This window comes from Artemia sp. Qi Xiang Cuo, chromosome 17 (genome assembly GCF_049724085.1).
Source record: "Artemia sp. Qi Xiang Cuo chromosome 17, ASM4972408v1, whole genome shotgun sequence".
NCBI lineage: Eukaryota > Metazoa > Arthropoda > Branchiopoda > Anostraca > Artemiidae > Artemia > Artemia sp. Qi Xiang Cuo.
Genome location: NC_142810.1, coordinates 589,061 through 610,670, shown reverse-complemented (window position 1 = coordinate 610,670; position 21,610 = coordinate 589,061). Strand labels below are relative to the sequence as shown.

The 21,610-nt window shown below is 34.8% G+C and overlaps 1 protein-coding gene across 2 annotated transcripts in view; it reads left to right on the top strand.

Moving 5' to 3' along the window:
• The window catches only part of LOC148941764 (nitrilase and fragile histidine triad fusion protein NitFhit-like), a 210,019-nt gene that overhangs the window by 156,136 nt on the left and 32,273 nt on the right, over positions 1-21,610 (top strand). For both annotated transcript variants that reach the window (XM_089103065.1, XM_089103064.1), the window contains 2 exons: positions 6,542-6,693; positions 15,971-16,190. In XM_089103065.1, the coding sequence (XP_088959191.1) occupies positions 6,542-6,693; positions 15,971-16,190 (372 nt within the window). The remainder of the gene's footprint in view (positions 1-6,541; positions 6,694-15,970; positions 16,191-21,610) is intronic.

Sequence of the window (21,610 nt, the reverse complement as noted above, 5' to 3'; positions counted from 1 at the left end):
GTAAGGACCATAAAAGCACTTTTGAGTGCAAAAAACTCTTATTTTTTCATCAAAAAATTTAATAAAAACACATTTCAGCACAAAAAACTCAGCTATTTGGTAAATTCCGAGTGTTTTAATTAAAGCATGAGTATAGAAAAATTTCTTAAAAGGCACTTTTGAGTACACCAAACTCAGTTAGTTTGTTAGAATGTTTTTATTTTTATATTTGCAATAAATCTTTTCTTTCAAAAATTTTCTATTAGGTTTTCATTAGAGCTGAGTTAAGGATTGAAAAAAATTAAACAAAATTCGTTTAGATGTACGAGCAGGATTCTTCATCAAAACATAATAAAAGAGCTCTCAACTCATCGTTCAAGGTTCAAGGTTTTATTCTTCAAAATAAAGCACAACTAAATATATAAACTTGCCCGGCAGTGATGACACTCAACAAATGCTTGGGCATACTAAATTAAAAGACAATGAAAAAATATATATATAAGAGAAAAGAACAAAAACATAACGCGATTTACCATGTCGGATCCAAGACTAAAAAACACACAAATAAAACATCCTTAGGTGGGCTATCAGAGAAACCCGGACAAAACCAATCATAGCCCAAACCACTAACAATAGTAACAAAAAATAAATTTAACCAATATATTAAAAAAAGCGTTGCACCAGCTTTTAATAATAATCAAGTAAATTCACCTTCCAAAGGAAAGGGAAAGGCGAACAATTTCTTTATCATCCAATGTTAAGTAAAATCTAATAAGGCAATTACGTGGACTAAATCAATATCGCTCACATCTGATGGACGATTATCATGGACGATTATACAATTTCCAACAATAGTAACAATATCGGATATATTTTAAGCAAGTGTGTCTGAAATGTTTTTGGTCCAGAATTTACTCGAGACATCAGATATCCCAAAAACTGAATGAGATATTTTTCAAAACTGAACTTTTTCTGTTGTTATGCCATTGACCTGCCCCGACCGGTTTCACGCCCCTCCCTCTCTCTGCGTAGGGAACCAATAGGTGAAGATTTTAAGTGGGATACTCAGACTATAAGAATATATCTAGTTGTTATTTCTAGTTAATTTATTGCACGTTTTCCATCACTACTACTAGTGCACTGTTAGAATAAACACATATAACTCATCGTGAAAGTGAAGATGAAATATTTCAAGAAAGTATGTCTTCATGTCAGAGTCATCTTAGCATTGAGTGCTTATAAAGACACATATTTGAACTACAAAATAAGTACTAATGGTTAATTATTGGTCACATTTGCTTGCATTGTCATATAAGTGAAGATTTAAATTTCTTTGGAGTACAGAAAAAAATCAAGTCTATTGGCGGTGGATATGCCAGAGTAGCATTTCCAGAGATATTAGTGTTTAAAGATAATGCAATCATAAAACTAATAGTTGATGAATAGGATCAACTTCTTGTTAATGATTCAGGGCAATACCTTGCCCGTTTATATATAACATTTCCGCCATTAGTATTATAAAGGAGACAAGAAAAAGAACGGCATACTGCAGTGACAGCATCATGAGACATATTTTATCTACACGTCGGTACTGCTACTTATGTAAAAATAATGTAGTAAAAGATAGTGAAGTCGTATGCGAAATAAAAAGGGCATTGGCAGATAAGATCACAATGGAATATAATGACAAATGGACGAAAAACAAATCACCGGTGAACACTAATAGTGCCATTGATAATATACCAATACTTTCACCTTATGAATTAATTCAAGTGGATAAATACCCTGTCAAGAGAGAACAAGATGAATAATTTTATGGAGCGGATTCGTAACATTCAAATTTATTCAAAGATATTAATGGTGTGTAATATTTTATATGTCATTATTTCAGTAAATTTCTTTGCATTATGTTGTTGTTTTCTTTATTTATTAAGACCAGTCTTCTTTTTTTAGACAATGGAACGTATTTTTTTCTTAACGACATTCCATTGATATTGTTGGAATAAGAATTTAAAGTGGTATGTGCATGCTGGTCAATATTTTTTCGTTTATGGTGAACAGAATATTTTTATAAGCTAGTTTGTTTGTAATCGGCAGTGTGAAAGACAATCTAAAATGAATAAAGCGACAAAACAAAAGTTTTTCCTTCGGTCACATTCCTACTACTGCCATCCATTCATTTGAGTCATAGATGGCGCCACGTTTTGACTACCTCATTTGCTGCCATCAATTCCGATTTAGTTATATATGCCAGCATAACTGAATTATAATCTTGGTTACACTTTGTTAACTACTTTTAAGTTAGGTTCGTTTGGTTTCAGTTAGCGTGGCGCACCAGGCTAACTTTCAACACTTAACAAGATGTTGTTATTATTTTTCGATTTATTCATTTTAAAGTGACTCTTACACTGCTGATTACAAGCAAACTAGCAAATAAAAATATTATGTTCGTCTTAAACAAAACAAAAATGTTTTGTTTAATATATTAACATATTTTTAAAGATATTAATGTATTGATATCTTTGAATTTATTTGAATGTTAAGAATCCACTCCATAAAATCAATCATAGTGTTCTCTCTTGACAGGGTAGTTATCCACTTCAATTAATTAATAAGGTATATCTGTTGCTATATGATCAATTACACTGTTAGTGTTCACCAGTGATTTGCTTTTTATCGATTTATCATTGTATTCCCTTGTGATCTTATCTGCCAATGCCCTTTTTATTCTGCTTCCGATTTTTACAGTCTGTTACTACATTATTTTTACATAAGCATCAGTTCCGACATTTAGATCAAATATGCCTTATGATATTGTCACAGCAGTATGCCTGTCTTCTTATTGCCTTCTTTTGAATGCTAATAGCGGAAATGTTATGATAGGATTTATTAACGGGCAAGTTGTTACCTGAAGTATTATCAAGAATTTGACCTTCGTCATCAATTATTAGTTCTATGCTTGCAGTATTTTCAAACACTATCATCTCTGGAACTGTTTCTCTTGCATATTCACAGTCAGTAGACTTGAATTTTTTTGGTACTCCAAAGAAATTTAAATCTTAGCTTTTATGACAATGCAAGCATACGTCACCAATGATGTCGCTATTAGCACTTGTTTTTGGAGTACAAATATTTGTATTTATGAGCATTCAATGCTACAATGACTCTGTCATGAAAACATACTTTCTTGAAATATTTCATCTTCACTTTGACGATGAGCTGTATGTTTATTCTTCCAAATGCATTATTAGCCCTGATGGAAAACGTACAATAAATTAACTAGAGTTATTGACTAGGAATATGCTTTCAGTCTGAGTATCCCGATTAAGGTGTTTGCTATTGGTTTCCTAGGTAGAAAGGTAGAGAGGCGTGAAACTGGTTGGGGCAGATCAACGGCACGACAAAAGAAAAATCTCAGTTTTGAAAAATAATGCATTTTCATACCTCAATTGATGTCTAATATCTCAAGTAGCTTGTGGACCATTAACATTTCAGACGCACTTGCTTAAAATATATCCGATTTTATTACTATTGTTGAAAATTGTATAATAGTTCATGAGTTGAGAGTTCCTTTATTAAGTTTATCATGAAAAATCCTGTTCCTACATCTTTGACCATTCATTTTTTCTACTCCTTAACTCAGCTCTAATGAAAATCTAGTACAAAATCAGAATGAAAAAAAGTTATTGCAAATATAAAAGTAAAAAGATTCTAACAAACTAACTGAGTTTGTTGTACTCAAAAGTACTTTTATTTAATTTTGGATATGCAGTTGACAACTAAAAGACTTGGAATTTACCAACTAGTTGAGTTTCCTGTACCAAAAAGTGCTTTTATTAAATTTCTGATACGCAGTAAGCGGCTAAAAGAATTGGAATTTACCAATTAGCTGAGTTTGTTGTACTTAGAAGTGCTTTTATCAAATTTTTGAAATTCAGTTGGTAACTAAAACGCTCGGAATTTATCAACTAGTTCAGTTTGCTGTACTTAAAACTGCTTTTATTAAAAGTTGATATTCAGTCAGCAACTAAAACATTCGGAATTTACAAACTATCTGAGCTTGTTGTACTCAATAATGCCATTACTAAATTTTTATATACTCAGTCTTTTATATAAGTCTTTTTATATACTCTCAGTCTAACTGAGTTTGTTGTACTCATAGGTGCTTCTATTAAAATCTTGATGAAACCATCCTGTTCATACATCTTTGACCATTAAAAAAAGTCTGTTTCAATTTTTTTACTCCTTAACCCAGCTCTAATGAAAATGTAAGACCAAATTAATATGGTAAAAAGTATTTATTGCATATACAAAAGCAATTTACAATATTAGAAGTGTCGTCAGTATCGAGATTTGGCATAGATTGATAAATGAAAGTTCTTCCAGAACGATGATGAAATCTTGCATGCTATATTTCTTTTATACGAATCTTCTCTTGTTATTTCTCAGTATTACGTAACACCTAGGTGTGTATAATCAATAATGAATAATACCTGCTGGTTAAAAACAAAAAAAAATTTTTAAACACGAAAAACGGGTTTTAATTTTCTAACAAGCAGTGAACTACAAAACAATTAATTATGCACAAAAGCTCCTAATATTTCGGCCCCAAATCCGGGTGCCTTTCTAAACGTAAAAAAAAAAAAAAAAAAATAAATAAAGCAAAAAAAAAAACAACTTAAATTACATTACAATAAAACATACTAAACACATAAAGAGAACAAAAAGCAAAAACGAAAGAAAAATATAAATAAATAAGAACAAAACTCACATATTAATTAAACACTTCCATGCACTTCAAATTCAAAACACTTCAATTAATATGTGAGTTTTGTTCTTATTTATTTATATTTTTCTTTCGTTTTTGCTTTTCGTTCTCTTTATGTGTTTAGTATGTTTTATTGTAATGTAATTTAAGTTGTTTTTTTTTGCTTTATTTATTTTTTTTTTTTTTTTTCCGCTGAGAAAGGCTCCCGGATGTGGGGCCGAAATATTCGGAGCTTTTGTGCATAATTAATTTTTTTGTAGTTCACTGCTTGTTAGAAAATTAAAACCCGTTTTTCGTGTTTAAAAATTTTTTTTTGTTTTTAATGGAAAAGCAGTGTGGTCTAAGAAATTATTTACCTGCTGGTTGCTAGGGACCTGGAACTGGTTGCTAGGCCATTAATTCTCAACATTTGACATAAATAGGCCATTACTTCTCAACATTTGTCGTAAATGGCCCAAGAATTCTTATGTGACTAATCTGTTTATTTGACATGAAATCAGATAAGCCAGATATTACGAGGTGGTTCTCGTATCTAGGTGGTTCTCGTATCTCGTATCTAGGTGGTTAAACCGATAAGGAAGGAAAGAGTAGTGGCTATGGCTACAACGTAATTAATTTTAAGCATTTTACTAGTGATAATTTAATTTAAGTGGTAGTGTTTCTTATTTTTTTTCTTCAATGAGCCAACTTTTTCCAATTAACATTATAGTCAGCTGAACTATGAAACACCCTATATACAATATATCCTCATGATAAAACACTAAAATTTTTGTTTACGTAGGCTATGTTTTAGATTTTGCGGCAAACCATATGTCCTGGCGAAATATTTGCAGCACTTTATTGTTGCTCATCCATTCTTTTTCTGCGTATCTACAAATTATTGTTAATACCAATTCTTAGCAAGAAATGGAAGAATAGAAAAACTCCTATTGTTAGACTTAGTAGCGTTTTTTTAAGCAACTTTTCTAGTCTCACTTTTTTGCCGAACTCTATAATTTGGCTTCTGAACAATTTGTTATTTTTAAAACTCTACTCTATATCTTTTAAAATGTTATTTCCGTTTAGTTATTTCTTTTTATTTCTATTTCTATTTAGTCCTATTTCTATTTAGTCCTCTCTTTATTTATTTATTTAGTCCTCTTTACTATTTATTTATTATTTTTTTCTAAATTTATTATTTATTCTAAATTTATTTATTAAAATTATTATAAATTTATATACTATGAATTTATTAAAATTATTATAAATATATAATTTATTTCTAAATTTATTTCTATTTAGCCCTCTCATTTATAGCTGAGTCGACTTTCCCTATAAATTACTGTAAATGAAAATATTTAATTGTACCCATTCCTTGAAAAATCCTTTTTTTCGTTTAAACAATTTTTCTTCTCAGGGTTTTGTCATCCCGAAACAAATATTCTGTTATTCGTATTTGATAAATCTACACAAATATAAGCTATTAAAACTAAAAAAATATATGTAATTGAACTTGGGTTTCTGTGGATTCTGTTTCTTTCAAGTGTAATGCATTATGGAACAAATGTAATATTTATGAGTAGTATTCGTGATTGGACTGTTCTCCAATTAAGTTCCCCCAATACGACCTATGAATAAATTTTATCCCTAGTAAAATATAATATTAAACCCGTTCTAACTTTTGCTTTCGGCACCCACGGCAGTTGTTTAAGGGATTTTGAGCTATTTAAGCACTCAAAACTCACTACGTTGGATGACATATCACTGACGGACTTCAGTTCTAGCTCTTTTATTTTTAATTATACTCTTTTATAGGCGATTTTTCTACCAGAGAATTGTGATTATATTGCACCAGATTCGGAGTCAGTTGTCGCAATGGCTGAGTCCCTAGATGGCGACCTTATAACGGAATATCAAAGAATGGCCAAGAAATTTGATATTTGGATATCAATTGGAGGCTTTCATCAGTAAGATGCTGAAAAGCTTTTTCGAAATGTCAGGGTATATTGGGTTGCATATTTTAGGGTCTATTGACGTAATTGACGTAGTAAAGAACGAAATGTCTCACATGTATTTATTTTTCTTGTTCACTTCGTATAGGAAGGATGACTACATAAACGTTGGTGTTAACTTCGGTCGCAGGTTGTAAAATAATAGTGACCTTTTCCCCCCCATGAACTCCTGTAGCCCAGAGTCGGAAAAGGCTGTATCCAAGATTTTTCTCAGGGGAGGGGGGGGGGGTAAAAACCCTTCGAAAAACGCATATAAAATTTATTTATATTTATTTTTGTTACGCTTTTACGAGTTGGGCAAACGTTTTTTTCGAGGGGGGGGGGGGTTCCCCCCCCCAAATGTGGGTTTTCACCGGAAAAAATGGAGATAATTATTTCGCTCAGAAAGATATATATGCCAAAACCAGATCTCCAGGTTTAGGTGAAGCTCCCAACCGTATGCTCCGATTGTTAACTTCTATGGTGGATGAGGAATAAATTATTATGATAATTAGATTATATTAATCAAATTACCTTCAATATCAATTAAACACAGTAAACTTTTTATGTGACAGAGAAATTAATTCATGAGACAAAAGCAATTGACGATCTGTACTCAACCGTTCGCGTCCTTGATGGTTTGACTGGAGAGCTCTAAACCATTGAAGAAGAAGCATATGTGAGACTTTCTTTACCTGCCCTGCATTACTTGCCCCGCATGCCCCGCACACACGCCCCGAATATGAAGTTCACGTAAGCCCTGCATTACCTCAATCTGTTCTAAACTTGATAAAAAGTAGACAGGCTTTTAGAGAATTGTACGTAGCTTGCGCCTGTTTTTTTTTTATCTCTCTCTAAAGTTTTTTGCAGTTTATACATACTCTGGGTTCAGTTATACTTGCCGAGTGAGCCGTGCTGGTCGTAAATTTGTATGTTTTCTATATTTTTGTTTCTTTGCCGTTTAAAAAATCCTGCGTTTAATTGTTGTTTAAAGTTGTTTGATCTGCACGGAACGTTAATATTAAACCCTATGCTTTCAAAAAGCCAGAATATAATTTGTAGTTTACTGAAAAATAATTCGTTTAAATGTCTTCACTTATAACTTTAAGAAAACAAAAATTGATTAAAATTTTAAGGAATAAATATCATCATATGCATATTAAACTGACAATGCAAATTTTTTTTTCAGTAAATTCATTTGAGTTTTTTTTCAGTAAAGTACAAATTATATTCTGGCTTTTAGAAAGTGTAGGGTTTAGAACCCTACTCAGATTAATTTCTGCTCGTTTTGAGTTTGACTTATTTTAATTTCTGTTTTTTTTTTGGTTTCATTATTTATTGATACTGATTTGTGGTAGTTGTATGCTTGGTAGATTATTTGATTCTATTTTTGTCCATTTTTGGTTTAATGGAGTTCTTTACTTTTTTTGAAAAACTTATTTTGTGCAAAAAGTTTTTTGATTAATTAGTAAAAAAAACACCTTGTTTTTAAGATGGAGGAACTGTCGGCTCTATTTGAAGACCGGTGTAAGAGAATGTTTGACTTTCTGCTTAACAATTATTTTCGACGGTTTTGAAAAAAAACTATTTTCGACGGTTTTGAGATCTAATAATTAGTTAGCCTGAATCTGATTGTCGCTGGCTCCAGCACCTGATAGGTCGGCCTAAAAAAAGTGATTGCAAGATATTTATTAAAATATTAGAAATATTAGAAACGGAAAATCATATATGAAACTAGTTTTCAGCGGCCGACATTTAAAATCCCCCTTTGAATAAACTATTATCAGCACACTGACTATCTTCATTACTGATAAAATTGTCGAATCAACTTCATCAATATTTGAAAGACAGAATCAAACTCCGACTAGTATTTACAATTTATTTTTTTATTCAGATATCTAAGCTTTGATGTTCTCCTCATCGTTATAGCTTTCGATTCTTGGAGAGTTAGAACATGCTGTCCATTTGTCGTTTTACACGCTGCAGTGCAAGCTAAGCCGTTTTTAAAGCAGCTACATCTTGTTGAGCTACATTCCAGTTGACAGGAGCAATTCATGATTTTCAAAAAAAGACGAGGGGGTGGTGGGACGTCAGAAGTCAATGGATACAAGAAGTCATCTTTATTTTTCCAACCCCATTCCTCAGTTTTAAGTTCAAAATCAAGATCTCCACTCCATACCTGAAATTGGTAGAAAACCCTGTAACTGAGGAATTTAGCCGCATCAGAAGTTGGTGGTAACTATTCTGGATGGACGAACGTGCTAGCAGTAGTCACCTTCTTTTTAAAAAACTTCCCTGCGGAGTTAATTCAGATTTCCCCCTTTTGATGTGCCATATATTATGATCAGAGTGTCTTCTCCAGCAACCCTTACTTCCTCCTTCGAAGCTGACTTCAGCCTGAAAACTGCAGCTGATATACTGCAGCTGTTAGTGTATTTTTGCCACCCCCTCGGAAAAGTTTTTACTTCTTGGGGTGGCCGCTAAACTTATGTTAAATTGTTTGTTTGCTTAGAATAAATCTCTCTCTCTCTATACGAAAATCGGTATCTGCCATTAGCTTCTTCAGAGCAAGGCATTTCCCCACTCTGTGAATCCGTAAAGTAGAGTCACAGCCTAAGATGGCGTGAGCAAAATGAATCAGATGGCATGCGTCTTGGTCCAGCTTCTCTTTCAATTTGTGAATATCCCATATTCGGGGAGCTTTGTTCGAATTTGGCTCAGGTGGAAAGAATAGTCTCTTGCTTGATAGATCACCATGATAACACAATAAAGCCAAAAGATCAGTATCATCACCAATGACGGCCATAGCGTAATACCGGGAAGAATCAACAGCAGCTTACACAATTGGGACATCTGCATCACCTGGTGTCTGAACTACGGCGAAACCCTTTCATCAGAGATAAATAGTCAACGTGCAGATAAACATAGCCTTGTTTTTCTTGCAGGACAAGAACTCATCCTTTTTTACCTTCGGCTGTATATCGTATGTGAAGAAGATCTCACGGCCAATTATACGAGTTCTCATTGTCCGGGCCATATCATTTATGGTAGCTTCGCCATCGTAGCCGTCGAACACAATAGTAGCAGAGGGATACTGCAGCTGATATACTGCAGCTGTTAGTGTATCTTCGCCACCCCCTTGGACAAGTTTTTACTTCTTGGGGTGGCCGCTAAACTTATGTTAAATTATTTGTTTGTTTAGAATAAATCTCTCTCTCTCTCTCTCTATACGAAAATCGGTATCTGCCATTAGCTTCTTCAGAGCAAGGCGTTTCCCCACTCTGTGAATCTGTAAAGTAGAGTCACAGCCTAAGATGGCGTGAGCAAAACAATCAGAGGGCATGCCTCTTGGCCCAGCTTCTCTTTCAATTTTTGAATATCCCATATTCGGGGAGCTTTGTTCGAATTTGGCTCAGGTGGAAAGAATAGTCTCTTGCTTGATAGATCACCATGATAACACAATAAAACCAAAAGATCAGTATCATTACCAATGACGGCCATAGCGTAATACCGGGAAGAATCAACAGCAGCTTGCTCAATTGGGACATCTGTATCACCTGGTGCCTGAACTACGACGAAGTCCTTTCATCGGAGATAAATAGTCAACGTGCAGATAAACATGGCCTTGTTTTTCTTGCAGGACAAGAACTCATCATTTTTTACCTTCGGCTGCATATCGTATGTGAAGAAGATCTCACGGCCAATTATACCAGTTCTCTTTGTCCAGGCCATATGCTTTATGGTAGCTTCGCCATCGTAGCCGTCTAACACAATAGTAGTAGATGGATACTTTTGGGTCACGTAAGTAGCATAATGGTTAAGGATTTCGGAGTATCGTCCGGTTTTGGCCAATGGAATTCTGTGCAGAAGAGCTCCACCGTCGATGATATATCGAATGTCTTTGGGGAGGGAAGTAGAGCAATCCTCAAGATTGCAAGTCTGTGTTACAGTCTTGGCAAACTTTGGCTTGTTCGGAGACCGGAGCATGCAAGAACTGTCAAAAAGTGATGCCGGGTAGGAACACAGTTCGTGTTGAAAGTACTGGGATTCCATGAGATTGATCCTCTTTGCTTTCGTGATGAACCTCTAAAAAAGGAAAGTGGGGTCCAGTCATTTGCAATCTCCACCTGGATTCTGCTTTGTAGTAATTTGAACTGCCTGTTCTTTTCGTTGAACTCAAAATCAGCGACCAACTTTCCAGACATGAGGTCAAGGATTTTTTGGCCTAAATCTCAGGCAGAATCAACGTTGGCAGATTCGTAGGCTGTCACACCGCTAGTGATGTTTCTTAGTTGAAGATCCCCACTAAATGGTGATCCTTTTTCTAGGAAATCGATAAAAATATGGGTGTCTTTACAGTCTCTTAGCTGCCTCGGTTCGAATATTTCCTTATGTTGTTTCACTAGTTCCATAGAAAATCTATGACACGCCCTCCATAAGAAGATTTAATGCAGAGTAGTCTTTTCGAGACCAAACCTATGAACGACCTATGAACGTCTGTCATACCACATACTGTCATATTCCAAGCAAATTAATGGTCCTGTGTCAATTCTAAATTCTTGGTCAACCTTCCTAAGACCAAAGGCGGGCGTGCATTGTTTGTCTCTCAATCCTGGCAATCTAATGGTCCTATGTCAATTTTAAATTCTTGGTCAACCTTCCCGAGACTCTAGGCAGACGTGCCTTTCCAAAAAGTAACACTCAAGTACTTTTCCAATAAGAGAGTCATACTTACTCCCACCATTTATCCGTGCCATTTAAACATTTTTGCCTCTCAATTAATCGGACTATCTGTCTTGGTTTTTCTACAATTTAAATGGCATGGGTAAATGGTGGGAGTAAGTATGACTCTTTTATTGGACAAGTACTTGTGTGTTAGTTTTTGGAAAGGCCCGTCTGCCTAGAGTCTCAGGTAGAATGATCAAGAATTTAAATTTGACATAGGACCATTAGATTGCCAGGAATGAGAGGGAAACAAGGCAGGCCCGCCTGAGTTCTTAGGGAGGTTGAAACTCCCTCGTATGCTTAACAATTTCTGTTCGTTTTAAGTTTCATTGCTCCTTATTTTCAGATGAAAAAGCTTATTTTTTTATTGAATTTCTGACCTTTACAAAGTAACGCCAGGAAATCTGGCTCCACCTCCCATGAAAAAATCCCTCTCCCCACGGAGATATCTTCTTAAGAAGTCAGTCCTAGAAAAAATGTATCCCGGACAATTACCCTTAACACCTCCAAGCGTAAAGTTGAGTCAGTAAAGAGAAAGCAAGACATAAAGACAGTTCATTCAAGAATTCTTGTAAATTCCCCCAGTATACCATTTTTCCTGAAAGTTCACCCCCTGGAAAATTCCCTCTCTATGGAAAATTTCCCCCGAGCAAATTCCACCCAGCAAAAAAATCGTTCTCCCTTCCCCACTCGAAAAATGTATGAATACTTCCCAATAACAAATACTATACGTAAACAATGGGCAAATTTTATAACTTAAGGACTATGTCCAAGGGTGGGGGGTCATGTTATCTTCAAAGACACAGTTATTAGGCTTTTCAACTATGCTGAACAAAATAGCAATCTCAGAAGTTTGATGAAATGATTTTGGGAAAAAAAGTGGCGTGGGAGGTGGCCTAGTTGCCCTCCAATTTTTTTGGTCACAAAAAGGGCACAAGAACTTATAATTTCCATTAGAATGAGCCCTCTCCCGATGTTCTACTGGATCGATACGATCGCCGCTGGTGAAAACAAACAAACAAATAAACATGCATCCGTGATATTTCTTCTGGCAAAAAGCAGAAAATTCCACATTTTTAAAGATGGGAGCTTAAAACCTTTACAGTAAGGTTCTCTGAAACTCTGAATCTGATGATGTGATTTTTATTCTATGAATTTTAGAGGATATTTCCCCTTTTTTGAAAATCAGGCAAATTTTCTCAGGCTTGTTACCTTTGATGGGTAAGACTAAACTTATTAAAATTTATGTATTTAAAATTAGCATAAAAATTGAATTCTTTTGATGTATCTTCGGTATCTAAGTTCTGTTTTTTAGAGTTTTGGTTATTATTGAGCCGGGTTGCTCCTTACTTACAGTTCATTGCCACGAACTGTTTGATATTGAAGGGGTTGTTGGTCTGAAACAAAAGAAACTATTTGCATCCAGGTTGTCAAAGGGGCGTATCTTGAATATCTAAGCAATGGCTAAGGATGTTACGTTGAAACTGTCAGGGAATGTTGAGGGGTTGTTTAACTGAATAAAAAGACACTATTTGCATTCATTTGGTCAAAGGGATGTATCTGCAATATCTCAGTAGCTATAGGGGTATTAACTTAAAAGCTTTAATCATTATTGAGGGGGGAACTTTGAACTCAATCAAACGGCTAAGAGCATTGAGTTGAAACTTTCAGGAAATTTAGAGGGGGATTTTGAATTAAATTGAAATACGCTGTGTGTATCCGTGTTGTCAGAACGATGCATTTTTAATATTTTAGGAACGGCTGAGCATATTGAGTTGGAGCTTTCACTTTAGGTTGAGTAAATCAAAACACATTATGTGCTTTCAGGTTGCCAACAGGGCTTATTTGCAACATCTCAGGAACGAGTGCAAATAGCTATAGCAAAATCTTAACTCTAGCCAACATAGAGCAGGGCTCGAGATGTCAGCTTAATTGAATGTCAGATGTCAGATTAACTGAAGAGGAACAAAAATTAACACAAATTTGGTCAGACTTAAACAGTAAAAGAAAGAGCAAAAAAGAGCAGAAACCATCCTAGTGCGAGCATAATTCCAAATCTATCACACATTACAAATCTATTATTTGTAAGTCCTCACATCTCGATAAGAAATAATCTTGTAAAGAATTTTTTCTTTGACAAATGATTTTTTGTTATTATTTCAGCCATATTAAGTTTATTTGCTGCACAAGAGATCTGGTACCTTAATGAAAATCTATCCCTTACTAATTTAAGAAGAAAAACATCGAGATTCTGGGAACGACTATGGACAGAAAAACCAGGGGGCTCAACAATTGCCTTATTATAGAAATAATATTTTTGGAAATTTAATATCATAATACTTCGTAGCTGTTGGTAATTCTTCTAATTGTCTGAGATTTATAATATGAAGAAGCAGGTGTGGGTTTGTGTTTTTGATAGATTTTGAATATTTGTAGGGCGAGGAAAAACGAGCCAAGAATTCTTACCACCTTATCCTGTATTTTCTGTAGGGGTTGTTTGCGAAGCGTAAATTTATTGACAAAAATTATGGTATAATATTTAAGATAGGATTCAACCTGGGAATTACACTATATTAGAAAAATTGAAGATTAAAAAACATATATAAAAGAAAATATTTAAAAAATGGAGAAATAAAACAAATGTTTTAGTTTATAAAGGCAGGCCAAATTATGAGCAAGTTTCATGACGTAAATAATGTTAATGTTTGTCAAAAGACAGTCTCATCAATACTTATTCCAACGCAGGTTGTATTTATTCCTAGGCAGGTTATATTTATTCTAAGGTAGGTTATATTTATTCCAATGCAGGTTATATTTATTCATTATTCATTCCAAGGCACCTAAATAACCTAACTCTTTTGATCCCTTTTGATTAGGACCTAATATCAGTTTTTATATTCTGATATTATCCGCCGCCTGCTCTGAGTGCCCAAATATGATGAACTCAGTTTTTGATGAGTTTGGAGCCAAATAGCTACAAGCTTGTTAAGGGATTTCACTTGTGGCATCAGGCTTTTGACTAGCAAGGACGAACTTATAGCTTTTATTGTCACTGCAGCATTACCTGCAAAGGCGACTCAGAGCATTAAGTTAAAACCCTCGGAAAATACTGAGCGGGGTTATGAAATATTCCTAAGAAACTATATGCCTCTAAGTTGTCAAAATAGATTATCTGCATTATATCAGGAACGGCTAAAATGTTAAATTAACGGCGCTTCGCTGTGCAAAGTGTGTAATAATGTCTTATATATTCCCCAGTATCTACCTACTTTAATGTTTCTTCCAAAGTTGTTCTATCCTCCTCATACCGTGAATTTTGTGAACCTCTATCTCTGATATGTTGTTTTCACTTTATCAACCAGCTCTTATTTCTCAATGTAATACAATTGAACCTCTGAATTTTTTGAACCTCTGTCTCTAATATGTTGTATTCACCTTATCGACCAGCCCTTATTTCTCAATGTAATACACAAATGTAATCACAAATTCAAATTTGTGAACCTCTATATATAATATGGTGTTTTCACTTTATCGACAAGCTATTATTTCTCAATCTAATACCATTGAACCTCTGAATTTTGTGAACGTCTATCTCTGATATGCTCTTTTCACTTTATTGACCAGCTCTTATTTCTCAATGTAATACCATTGAACCTCTGAATTTTGTGAACCTCTATCTATAATATGTTGTTTTCACTTAATCGACCAGCTCTTATTTCTCAATGTAATACCATTGAACCTCTGAATTTTGTGAACCTCTATCTATAATATGTTGTTTTCACTTTATTGACCAGCTCTTATTTCTCAATGTAATACCATTGAACCTCTGAATTTTGTGAACCTCTATCTATAATATGTTGTTTTCACTTTATCGACCAGCTCTTATTTCTCAATGTAATACCATTGAACCTCTGAATTTTGTGAACCTCTATCTATAATATGTTGTTTTCACTTCATTGACCAGCTCTTATTTCTCAATGTAATAACATTGAACCTCTTAATTTTGTGAACCTCTATCTATAATATGTTGTTTTCACTTTATAGACCAGCTCTTATTTATCAATGTAATACCATTGAACCTCTGAATTTTGTGAACCTCTATCTATAATATGTTGTTTTCACTTCATCGACCAGCTCTTATTTCTCAATGTAATACCATTGAACCTCTGAATTTTGTGAACCTCTATCTATAATATGTTGTTTTCAATTTATAGACCAGCTCTTATTGCTCAATGTAATACCATTGAACCTCTGAATTTTGTGAACCTCTATCTATAATATGTTGTTTTCACTTTATTGACCAGCTCTTATTGCTCAATGTAATATCACCAAGAAACAATGAGGACTGAACCTCAGCCAGTCCACGTTTTGAGAATAAAAGCATTCAAAAAGAAGTTTTATTTTAGTTATGGTTTCAGTTTAGCTGTTGAAAAATTTCATTGTGAGCTTTTCTATTTATTTCATTTTTATTACGGGGTCGATCCTTTCAGAAAAGATGTATCCATTAATTTCTGTTTATCCTTTTTAGGAAAATTGCTAATCGTGAAGAGAAAAGAATGAAAATAAAAAATACCCATGTTTTGATTTCTTCAGACGGTAGCATAGCTTCTGAATATGACAAAATTCATTTATTTGATGTTTCGATTCCTGAAGAAGGAGTACATTTAAAAGAATCTGCGATGTGCGACCCCGGGGTGGAAATCAAGGAGCCTGTAAAAACCCCTTTTGGAAATGTAGCACTTGGAGTTGTAAGTTTTAGAAGTCTGTTCACGTAAGCCATCTATGATGAGGATCTAAGCAATTAGCCAATGTCCAATATTTATGTCGTCTGGTTAGCCAAAATACTGTATTAATAATGCCAAATCAGTCAAATTTCAAATTGAGAATCCAAGTTTTTTTGCAATTTATTTTAGAGCCCTGTTGGTGCTAAACACATGCATTTTCGATCAAAAGCTCCTGCAAATGAGAATTGCTTCAATTTAAAGGTTAAGCGTAAAGAGCGAGGCATTGAATAGGGGGCACAACCCCTCATATACGTAATAATTTCTGTTCTTCTTAATGTTGCTCCTTACTTTCAGTTGAAAAAACTTGTTTTTTTTTATTTAATTACATGCTAGAAATTTAAGACGCTAACGTAACTTACCTCAAAGGTTTATCACTTCTCGATGCGGCTTTTTAATGCTCTTTTCAATTATTAATGCACAAAAAAGCGCAATAAAATGATCAATAGCTTTCAATTAAGCCTAGATGGAGAATAAAGGGAGGTCTGTGCCCTCTAGTTTTTTGCCCCTGCCTAGATTTTGAGAGCAAATTAACCAATTTAGCAAAAAAATTTGAAAAACCACCTACACTACCCTTTTCAGGTGTCATATTGCACTTTACGATGGCCTTATGAGGTCGACTTTCTAAAAAGCGGTTAGATATAGAAATTATATTATAAACGATCCCTTAAACAGCTCTCTATGATGTTTTAGTGCCCCGCTAGCGATGAAAAGAAAGCAGAACAAGAAAAAAAAGAGCACAGATCAGTGCTACCCATGCAAAAAAGTGATTTTACTTATTGTTCGAGATGGAAGGTTCTAAGTTTCCTGACTAGGTTTCCGAATACTGGCAATTCTAATGGTTTACTTTTATTCCGATATGACGCCATTTTCCAGGGGTTTCAGGCTTTTTTGAAAAAATCCTGTAAATTTGTGGTCAAAATAGCATTATACCGTTAAGCGTTATCAAAATAATAAATTAACACCCCCAAATCCGCAACAGATGTTTGTTTTCACTAATTAATTTTTAACGTATTTTGAAACCTTTGGCTACTATCGGCTGTGGTTCGGTCTTTACTAGGTTGCAGCTGTCGCTGCAACCGTGATGTGATTTTTTACGCGTTTTTAAATGGTAGGTGAATCGAAACGATTGGGATATTATATTATTCATATATTTTTATCAGTTAAATTAGCGTGTTTCTTTCTAAATCCAAAAATAGTAAAATTGAACGGGCCTTTTGCTACTCGTAGACTATACGCTAATAAACAAATAAACTTTCAAATGGGGATAAATCCATTTATTTCGACAGTGAAAAAACAGGTACAAAAGTCCAGATATTTCGGTCACATATACAGCGACCGTCTTCAGTAGAAATACTAAAATAATAAAATTGAAACTTACATATTTATATGCAACAAAATAAATAACTTTTCGGGTCATCCATAAAATAATGAACTTCCAGATTATTCACTAGATTATTTTCAGAAAGGGTTCATTGACAAAGTTCATTCAAAGTTCCTGATGTAAATTTTCTTCTTTAATCTTGCCCAAATGTAAAAAAAATTTTCAATGAAAGTGGCAATACCTTCTGGGTCTTCTAATTGCAAACCAAATGTTGAGTTTATAGGTGTTTACTGGGTTGGTCTCATTTCCCCATATATACGACGTATTTTCGACATAACACCTTTAAATTAGGTGTTGTTTTCTTAGACAACACTGCTGTTCTAAGACGAACAAATAAACTTTCAAATGGGGATAAATCCGTTTATTTAGACAGTGAAAAAAAAACAGGTAAAAAACAGGAAAAGACTGAAATATCAACAGGAAATAAAAAACAGGTAATATCAATCGCCTAAGGGCGATTGATATTCTAAAAGGATTATAATAATTAGGCGGTTATAAATCAAGATACAAACGTTTTTATTCAGTTCTTTTCAAATTACGCATAAAAAACTAAATTTAGACATAGCTCTTCCCTGTAATCCTCTGAGAGTTTATTGTTATATATTAATCTGAATTACTAAATTTTGTTTCCACATATGAGGTGCAGTTTCTACATGTGTAGAATTTCCTATCTTATACATCTGCGATATGTACCTATCTCCAGGGTTGCCACCAACTAAAGAAATAAATCCATGGCAATCCATGGCAAGTGAATTGTCAATGGGAATGTGCCGCTCGTGGTGCTACCTTTCACCGTAGTGAAGAAAAGTGAAGAAATCATTAAACAGAAAAACTCCATGAAAAAATATAAATGTTTTTACTTTTATAACTTTAATAAATCAAATAATATTAACATTTTGATTACTAAATATCAGTATATGTATATTAAACTGACAATTCACATTCATTTGTATTTTTTTAGTAGATTGCAAATTTTTTTCTGGCCTTGGGAAGGCATAGGGGTTTTGTGCCCAACTTATGTTAATTTGTGCTCGTTTTGAGTTTGACTCGGTTATTTATTGTAATTTCTGTTCGTTTTTGGTTTCATTTAGTTATCGATACTGATTTGTGGTATTTTCACGCTTGGTAGATTATTTGATTTTAATTTTGCTCATTTTCGTTAAATGGAGTTCTTTACTGTTCTTTGAAAAACTTATTTTGTGAAAAAGTTTTTTTAATTAATTTTTGTTTGTTTTATATTAATATAGTCTTTTCAGGGGGAAAAGAAAATAATACTTTAAATCTTTTCGTTTTCTAAGACTTTATAGTTTGGCCTGCTATTTGTATGCCGGAGAAAAAATTTCAGCAATTTTTAACAGCATACACCCTTTTAAAAATCTGGACACAAATAGTAGTGTTTAATTTAGTTTCATAACTCCTCTAGTTGACCTGCAATAGAAAACTTGATACCATTCGCAAAAAAATCTGTTTACTTTCTTTGATAGCTTGGATACACTTACGCTATTTGGATTTGGTTAAATCTTAAGAGAAGAAGTAGCCCAGAACGTTTGAACATAATACCCTCAGTCGTTCTTGGGATAGTGCTGAGATGCCTTATTGGGAATTACCATTATCACAGTGCATTTTGATTTAATCTTAAGTCAACATTTAGTTTTTAAACATATAAAAATTGGATTTGAGGAAGACTAAAATCTATTCTATATACAACAACTTTCTATATAAACCTTATATGCCCCCAGGGCATAATTTACAACCCTTGCACTGAGGGCTCTGAGGGGGTTATCATCCTAAAAGACCTAATTTCTAGAACTTTCAACTCCGTTGAACAAAATGGCTATCTCAAAATTTTGATTGGATGTGTTTGGGGGAATGATGGGCGTTGGGGAGGGGGCTTGTTGCCCTCCAATCACTTTTGACTATTAAAAAGGGTACTAGCGCTTTGAATTTCCAATCGAATGAGCCTGTTTTGAAGTTTCTACGACAACGCCTTCTATAAAAACCTCATATGCCCCCAGGGTATAACTTAAAACCCTTGCCCTGAGGGTTGGGGGGAGTGTACTCCTCAAAAACATATTTTCTATCTGGAAATCAACTACGCTTAACAAAATGGCTATCTCAAAATTTTGATTGAACGTATTTGGGGGAATGATGGGCGTGATGGGGGGGGGGGTAGTTGCCCTCCAATCACTTTCGACTATTAAAAAGGGTACTAGCCCATTGAATTTCCAATCGAATGAGCCTGTTTTGAAGTTTCTGCGACAACGCCTTCTATAAAAACCTTATATGCCCCCAGGGCATAACTTAAAACCCTTGCCCTGAGGGTTGTGGGGGAGTGTCCTCTTCAAAACAAGTTTTCTATCTGGAAATCAACTACGCTGAACAAAATGGCTGTACGCTGAAAAAAATTGCTATCTGAAAATCTTGATTTGATGTGTTTGGGGTAATGATGGGCGGGGGGGGGGGCTAGTTGCCCTCCAATCACTTTCGACTATTAGAAAAGGGTACTAGCCCTTTGAATTTCCAGTCGAATGAGCCTTTATTGAAGTTTCTACGACAACACCTTCTATAAAAACCTTATTTACCTCCAGGGCATGACTTAAATCCCTTGCCCCGAGGGTTGTAGGGAAGTGTCCTCCTCAAAAATATATTTTCTATCTCGAAATCAACTACGCTGGGCAAAATGGCTATATAAAAAATTTGATTGGATGTGTTTGGGGGAATGATGGGCGCGGGGGGGGGGGCTAGTTGCCCTCCAATCACTTTCGACTATTAAAAAGTGCACTAGCCCTTTAAATTTCCAATAGAATGAGCCTTTTTTAAAGTTTCTACGACAACGCCTTCTATAAAAAAAACTTATACGCCCCCAGGGCATAACTTAAAACCCTTGCCCCGAGCGTTTTAGGGAAGTGTACTTCTCAAAAACATATTTTCTATCTGGAAATCAACTACGCTGGACAAAATGGCTATCTCAAAATTTTGATTGGATGTGTTTGGGGGAATGATGGGTTTGGGGGGGGGGGCTAGTTGCCCACCAATCCCTTTTGACTATTAAAACAGGCACTAACCCTTTGAATTTCCAATCGAATGAGCCTTTTTTTAAGTTTCTACGACAACGCCTACTGTAAAAACCTTATATGCCCGCAGGGCATAACTTAAAACCCTTGCCCCAAGGGTTGTGGGGGAGTGTCCTCCTCAAAAACATATTTTCTATCTGGAAATCAACTACGCTGAACAAAATGGTTACATCAAAATTTCGATTGGATGTGTTTGGGGGAATGAGGGGCGTGGGGGGCGGCCTAGTTGCCCTCCAATCACTTTCGACTATAAAAATGGGTACTAGCCCTTTGAATCTCCAATTGAATGAGCCTGTTTTGAAGTTTCTACGACAGCACTTTCTGTAAATTAACCTTATATGCCCCCAGGGCATAACTTAAAACCCTTGCCCCGTGGGTTGTGGGGGAGTGTCCTCTTCAAAACCAATTTTCTATCTGGAAATCAACTACGCTGAACAAAATTGCTGTCTCAAAATTTTGATTGGATGTATTTGGTGGAATGATGGGCATTGGGGGGGGAGGGGCTAGTTGCCCTCCAATCACTTTCGACTATTAAAAAGGGCACTAGCCCTTTGAATTTCCAATCGACTGAGCCTTTTTTGAAGTTTTTACGACAACGCCTTCTATAAAAACCTTTATGCCCTCAGGGCATAACTTAAAACCCTTGCCCCGTGGGTTATGGGGGAGTATCCTCCTCAAAAAGATATTTTCTATCTGTAAATCAACTACTCCTAACAAAATGGCTATCTAAAAATTTTGATTGGACGTATTTGGGGGAATGATGGGCGTGGTGGGGGGGGGGGGGTAGTTGCCCTCCAATCACTTTTGACTATTAAAAAGGGTACTAGCCCATTGAATTTTCAATCGAATGAGCCTGTTTTGAAGGTTGAGCCTGTTCTACGACAACGCCTTCTATAAGAACCTTATATGCCCCCAGGGCATAACTTAAA